The following is a 6,637-nucleotide window of genomic DNA, read 5'->3' on the forward strand; positions in this document are numbered from 1 at the left end:
GGAGGTGGGAGGTTGTGGTGTGGGAGGTCTGGCAGCCAGGCAGGGCTGGCAGGGAGCTGCAGGCAGGGCCTTCAAGTGCTAGGGTGTGGATTGGCCAGAGATGGCGGCTTTCTGGTCCAGGATCTTCCCCCTACTGTGCTCAGTGCCAGACTGCTTACATGGGCTGCCAGGTCCCTGCCTGTGGATTTGTCCCCTGGGATGACAAAGAGAGAAACCTCTCTGGCAAACACTGTCAGACTCAGCTGTGGGGTTCCAGCAACAGTGATGCCTCTGTCCCCTCGCCTTCCACATCATGACACCCTCACAGGGTCCTTGGAGGGGCAGGAGTGCCATGCCTGTGACCTCTGGGAATTTTATTCCTTGACTTGTCTGGACTGCCCAGACTCAGGCTCTGGGCATGGCAGCTGGAGTGGGGTAGAGCCAGAGCTTAGGGTGATCCTGCTCCCTCGGGCTGCCCCATTCAGTTGGCAGGACTGGGACCCCTCTCCCCTTCTTCTGGGGTCCCTGAGGGAGCCCCAAGGGGCGGTTGCCCATGAACCACATCGAGCTGGACACAGACTGAGATGGAATAATTTACTGTGGTGTGTATGGGCAAGGGGTGCCTGGGCTGGGTCATGCCAGGGGTGTATGTGAGCGATGCAGCAGAGCTGGTCTGGGGGGCTTGGAGGTGGAGCCCACACACACACTGATCCATGTGGAATGGGGGGTGAGGAGCCCAGGCAGGGGCTGGGCTGTTCTGGGCACTTGGTCTTGAGGGAAACAGTCTGTGGGGACAGGGAGGCAGAAGGGACCTGCCTTGGCTGGGGTGGGTCTGTGCGAAGGTGAGATCCAGGGAGGGGATGCGAGCTCAAGGTAAGGGCATGGGATGTGTTGGTGGGCTGGAGTAGGGACTGTGGGGTCTGAGGGTCTGGGGCATGTCATGAGGGAGCTGGGCAGGGGACACAGGCACAGGGTTGGGGTCCAAGGTGCAGCCAAGTGGTCCCAAGAGGGCCAAGCAGGGATCCTAAATGAAAACAGGAGTCCCTGGGCTGCTGGACAGGGAGCTTGGGAGTAGCCAAGGGTCTCTGGTGCAGACTAGGGCTCACAAGCATGCAGAGCAAGGGCTCTGGTTCAGCCTAAACTGCTGGATGTGGACAAGGGTCCTGCGAGCACAACAGGGGTCCCGGGGGTGCAGAAAAAGGCTCTCAGAAGGAGGCAGGGGTCCTGGCTGTGGATCAAGGTTCCCATAAATGCAGGTGGGAATCCTGGGGATGCAGAGCAGGGTTCAGGGACACAGCCAAGGGCCTGAGGTGAGCAGAGCTGGGATCCTGCGGTGCAGCTAGGGATGCCAGGGATGCAGTGTTGGACCAGTGCAGGAGTCCTGGGAGAATGCAGGGTGGGCAGAGTGCTAGTGCTGCCCAGCCCCATAGAGCAAGGGGTGGTAGAGGGGGCAAGGGTAGGAAAACATGAACTTGACTGCGAACTTCATCTCCTTGTTGTGCTTCTGCCAGGGGTAGATGGCCAGGAGGAGCAGGCGGCTGCCCACCTTGCGGCCCATCACCAGAAAGCTGCCACTGAGGCTGTCCAGCTGGGGGCAGGGGCAGGCACCTGCGTTCTTCATGTGCAGCACCATCTTCTTGGTGTCTTTGCGCTTGAGCGGGCCCAGCTTCAGCACCTTCTTCTTCTGGGCAGCCACGAGCCGCCGCTCCCCGTTCTCCTCCGTCATCTCCTTGATGCGCATCTTCACCACTGTGTGGGGCAGCCAAGCACGGTTGGACTTGGGGTTGGACGTGGGGGGAGGGACTACTGGGGCACTGGGGAGGGGAGGGTCTGGGCCAGGCAACTGTGCAGAACAGGGTGCAGCCCATCCCTGGGGTGGGTCTCTGGGGAAGTTATTGTGTGGGGAGGGGAAAGGGGTTATTGAGTGAACCTCCCACATGTCCCGTTCTGTCTATCCCCCCACCAATGTCTTCTCCTGTGGTGCACTCATCCCATGCATGCAAGGTCTGAAGGGAATGGCCAGGGATCTCCCATGGGGCTGTCCCCATACCCCCCCACCCTCTGGTCAACCCCTGCCTGGGCTGCCAGACCTCGGGGAGGCAGACCCCTGTTCAGGGGGGCCGGGAAGCAGACCCCAACACTCACCAAAGTCACTGGAGCACATCTGCTCCATCATGCCATCTGCCTTGTGCTCCATCTCACACTGCGTGCAGATCTTGGACACTGTGGTGAGAGACCAGTCATTGTCACAACTTCCTGCTGCTCATACTTGTCACCTGGGCCAGCTCCGCAGGGACATGCCTGGGAGAGCCTCAGCAGCTTCTCTGCTCCCTGGGCAGCTGTGCTGGGGTGATGGAGCGGGGCACAGAGCACCTCTCTGGCCAGAGTCCCAGCATCCACCCCGGCGGAGGGGATATGAGGATGCCCTCCCACCAGATGTTGTCACTTTAAAGCACAGCAACAGTGAGGCGGCACAGCAACAGTGAGGGTGGCCCCAGCCTGAAGGGTGTTGTCACAGCCCTGATCCTGACCCTGGGCTGCCTTTGGCTGATGTACCCTCCCCTGTCTGAGGGGACAGCCACCTGCAGCAGCAATGTGGGACTGAGACCCACAAGCGCAGTAAGTATACTCTGTGCTGCTGACATGGGATCCAGAGAAAGGAGAGGGATATAGATAGCACTGCGGTGGATCTGCCAGTGGCTCCCACCTCATCTCATGTTCTCCTCTGTCCTGCGGCAGCTCTGTGCAGGCAACTGGGTGCCCAGCTCTCTCGAGCAATGAGTGGTGTCCAGACAAAGCAGCTGATGCTGCTGGTGCTGCACCCACTTGTGCCCTGCTGCAGACAGAGGGTCCTTGGCCAGTACCAGTGTCCCGAGCTCTGCTTTGAGGGGCAAAGGGACGGGGGTGCAGGGGCTCCACATGCATCCCCATCCCATCACAGTACCCTTTCCACTTACCTGGTGGCGGAGTGGCTTTGCTGTTCCCAAACTGGACGGCAATGCAGAGCTCGTGGTCAGAGGGGAACTTGCCACAGTGCAGCATCTCAGGCCAGGGGAAGCCGTAGGACTCCATGACGGGGGCACAGGAGTCACGTACCACCTCACAGAGGGAGCGGCAGGGGTAGACGGGCCGGTCGAGGCAGACGGGGGCGAAGAGGGAGCAGAGGAAGAGCTGGGTGTCAGTGTGGCACTGCTTGGCGAGCAGGGGCACCCAGCTGCCAGCCTGCTGCTTGGCCTCGGCCATGGTCTCGTGCTCCAGCAGGTTGGGCAGCCGCATGCGCTTGTATCCCACGTCGCGGCAGAGCTGCATGTCGGGCGGGATGTCGAGGCACTGCGGCTCCCGCCCGTAGAAGCGCCCGTGGGGCAGGTTCTCGGGCTGCCACCCATAGTAATCGTAGTGCTGCCCGCCGCCCAGGGACCCTGCCAGGGCCAGCGACAGGGCCAGCAGCGCCGTGCTCCCGGAGCCAGGGGGGCTGCCCGCCTGCGGCATCACCGCTGCCCGCCTGCCGCTGCCGGCCGTGGTTGCCGAGCGGGACGGGAGCGTGTCTCGGCACCTCGCCTGCTCCCTTAGCGCCTCCCACGCTCGCTGCCCTTTCTAAAAAGGCTGGAGGCTTCTCCGGCAGCCAATCTGCTCTGACTGTCGGGCCCCTCGGGGCTGGCCCCGGCCCCCCGCCAGCCTGCCCACCCCGCTGCCCCAGCCCTCCCTTCCTCCTTGCTGCATGGTGCTCCATGCTCCCAACTCAGACTCCCAGGGAGCCTCTCTGCGTGCACCCCTTCAGTCCACCCTGGCTCTGTGTGTCCCTGGGGTGATACTGTCTGGAAGGGTTGGCTTGTCTGTCCCATGAGGATGTGTTGTTGGTGCAAGGTGCCCCCATTATACACCAATCCCCCTGCCCATGTTGACTGGCACCTCACAGGCATTCCCTGTCATGGGGCAAGGGCCTGCAGTTCCTACCCTGTGCCCCTGCCCCCTTCTCTGTCCAGTGCCCCATGGGGTCTGGGTTTGGGTATGTTTGGGGTGCAGGGGATGGAGGAACAGGGCATCCAAGAGGCTTCATACTGCAGCACTAGGGGGGAGCTAAGGTACCCAGGTGCCATGTGTGCCATCAGTGCCAAGGTGGTGCCAATGGGCATGGGGTTCTTGTTCTTCATGGGTGGCCCTGCCAGGATGTACCTTGGGCAGCCCATGGTCTGCTGGGCACAGGTCTGCTGAGGTTACACCTCCCAGCAAAGGGCTTTCACACAGGCTCTGCCAGTGCCCAGAGTGTGGGAAAAGCTGGAGCACAAGTGGGATGAGGGTCCTACCAGGGCCACATTCCCCCATTCCCTAGGAGATGGGCTGGGCCAGGGGGTGCAAGACTTAAGACCCCATTAGAAGCCCATTTGTCTGCAGGGGTTATCTGGGGCACCCCCTACCTTTCCCGTGATCGATGCTGCTGCCTGGCCAACAGGCTTTGGGTTGTCGCTGGCCCCTGCCTGCTGGATAAGGCAGCTCTGTTAATGGTGATAGAGCAAACAGTCCAGTGCATGCAGTGATAGCAGCTGCTCTTTGCCCTGAGCTGGGGGCAGGGACTGCTCCCCTAATCCTGGTGGGGTTCATCTGCTTTGAGGCCATGCTGGGAACCTCAGCCACACAACCTGCCCTTGCCTGCAGCCTGCCTGCCCTGCCCATGCCCTCTGTGCAGGCCACAGCGACCATCACTGCATCACTGATGCTCACTGGCAGCCCGAGGGTGGGCTGGGTTCATCTCGCCCCAGCCAAGCCCCAGAGATGGCACCATTAATGTGTAACTGCCAGGGAGCCCGATAAGATAGAGCAGCCCTTTATCAGGACTGCCTGGTAGCAGGAGGGAGGGTGCTGGAGGCATCAGGCTGTCATGGCAGGAGTGAGATTGTCTGGAGATAAATGCTGATAGAAAATAGCTAATCCGTGATGGATGGGCTTGGGCAGGGTGTAATTGCCATGGGAACTAGTCTGGGAAGGGTCTGGCAAGGCCTGGGAGCAGGAGCTGGGAGGTGGAGGCAGAGCAAGGCTGTGTGTGCAGGGTGAAACTGCCAGTGTGTGGGATGCTAAGCACAGCCATAGGTGTACCATGATGGAGGTGAGGGGGCTGGTGAGGCTGGGGTTGAGTGAGAGGCTCCCTGCCAGCTGGCCCACTCCCTCTGTCTGTCACAATGCCTTCCTTAGAGCCACTGAATCACCTCCTGTCAACATGGCCATGCTGGGGGGGAGCAGAGATGGCTCCAGGATAGGGGTGTCCATTCCCTGTTCCCACCCTTCTTGGTGTCCTGGCAGCCTTGTCTCTGAGCTGAGACTTTACCTTTACTCTAGGGGTTCCCTGCTGCACTCACATTACTTCCTTAACCCTTTTCCACCCAGGATGCCCCAGGGGAGGTAGATCTGGGGTGTACCCCAGAGAAGGGTATGGACCCAAAGCAGGTGGATCTGGCACCCTTCCCTGCATCCTGTCTGCATAGGCTGCTCTAGTGCTCACATTCCCGTCCTGCTGCCATGCAGCTGTCTGGGAGACTGACACTTGTGCCTGTCACTCCAGGGAGCTGGCTGTGCCAGCACTTGTGTCACTGCCTGTGTTGCCTGTCACAGCAGCAAGGGTGGAAGCGGGGCCATGGGGGCTGCCCCCTCTGCGGTGGGGACCTCAGGGACGTTGAGCCAGAGCGGTAGGGTAAGACATCCCCCTGGGGGTACCCCATCGACACTCCAGGCCCTCCCTGTGGAGAACCTGTGCCTGGTTGTAGCACAGAGGAGATTTGAGCAGGGGGAGCAGGAGGCTCCTGGGAAATGAGATGCTGAGAAGGATCCTGGCCACCTCTTTCCATCCTTGTGTCCCACTCTCCTGTCTCAGCTTTAGATGCTACTGACCTTGCTTCTGTGAGCAAAGATGCATCCCCTGGGCCTGGGTGGGCTGACTGGGCTGGGTGAGCTCTCTCCCATCCTGCTTCTCAGGCTGTGTCAGTGCCAGACATGGGCTGCACTCACTGTGGAGCAGGGACGTTTAGGAGAGAACAGCACGCTGGAGCTGACCATTCAAGGGCCCTCAGGAAGGGACAGCAGGCTGAGGCTGTCTGTGCTGGGACACGTGTCCCAGGGTGTCCAGCAGCTCAAAAGAGAGAGCACCCTGGCTGGGGGGCAATGCTGGGCTGGCAGCACAGCTCCATGGGGGGGTGGCCCCGTCTGTGAGTGCCTGTGGGAGTTTGGGGCATGACTGGGGGCGTTGTGGGGTCAAGGTGGCCCCGGGGGCAATGTGGAACCCTCAGGGCGGGCAGCGCACAGGGTCAGTGGTGGCTGTGCACTTGCCCTGCGCCCACACACACTCACTTGCCCGGCAGACCCAGGAATCTGCTGGCAGGGTTCCCAGCCCAGCTGCGGAGCTGACGCACTCTCCCAGCCCCGACCCAGCACCTCCTGGCCCTGCCCAGTTCCTGCCAGCTTGCAAACAGACCCTCCCTGTTCGCTGCTGGACACCCCGGTCCTGGCCCCCAGCACCTGGTCCTGCTCAGCAGGGCAGGGAGGGGACGTGTCCTCTGTGGGGAACCTCTGCGGAAGAGTCCCTTTGCTTCACGGCGTGGCACCACACATGGAGACCCCTCTGCAGTGCTGTTTGCCCTTCCCCGCCCCACTGGGGAGGTGGGAAAAGCCA

The 6,637-nt window shown here is 61.4% G+C and overlaps 1 protein-coding gene across 2 annotated transcripts; it reads right to left on the reverse strand.

Moving 5' to 3' along the window:
- Window positions 1-330: 330 nt before the first annotated feature.
- Window positions 331-3,510, reverse strand: SFRP5 (secreted frizzled related protein 5). Of its 2 annotated transcripts, XM_027909689.1 has the most exons (3): window positions 2,937-3,510; window positions 2,125-2,202; window positions 331-1,728 (listed from the first exon to the last, which is right to left on the reverse strand). In XM_027909689.1, exons 1-3 carry the CDS (start codon window positions 3,466-3,468, stop codon window positions 1,388-1,390), a joined length of 951 nt encoding a protein of 316 aa, XP_027765490.1. In that variant the 5' UTR covers window positions 3,469-3,510; the 3' UTR covers window positions 331-1,387. The 2 variants fall into 2 exon arrangements, with proteins under 2 accessions (XP_027765490.1, XP_027765497.1); XM_027909696.1 differs by lacking the exon at window positions 2,125-2,202.
- Window positions 3,511-6,637: the final 3,127 nt, after the last annotated feature.

Source organism: Empidonax traillii, unplaced genomic scaffold, assembly GCF_003031625.1.
Source record: "Empidonax traillii isolate 1590-97213 ecotype Southwest subspecies unplaced genomic scaffold, ASM303162v1 scaffold27:size3997909, whole genome shotgun sequence".
Lineage (NCBI taxonomy): Eukaryota > Metazoa > Chordata > Aves > Passeriformes > Tyrannidae > Empidonax > Empidonax traillii.

What these genes read in the sequence shown, in the direction of transcription:
- SFRP5 (XM_027909689.1), bottom strand. Translation starts at nt 3,468, where the DNA reads ATGCCGCAGGCGGGCAGCCCCCCTGGCTCCGGGAGCACGGCGCTGCTG. An exon ending in CAAAGCCACTCCGCCACCAG is followed by an intron (nt 2,203 to 2,936) that starts GTAAGTGGAAAG and finishes CTCTCACCACAG; the next exon opens with TGTCCAAGATCTGCACGCAG. An exon ending in GATGTGCTCCAGTGACTTTG is followed by an intron (nt 1,729 to 2,124) that starts GTGAGTGTTGGG and finishes TGCCCCACACAG; the next exon opens with TGGTGAAGATGCGCATCAAG.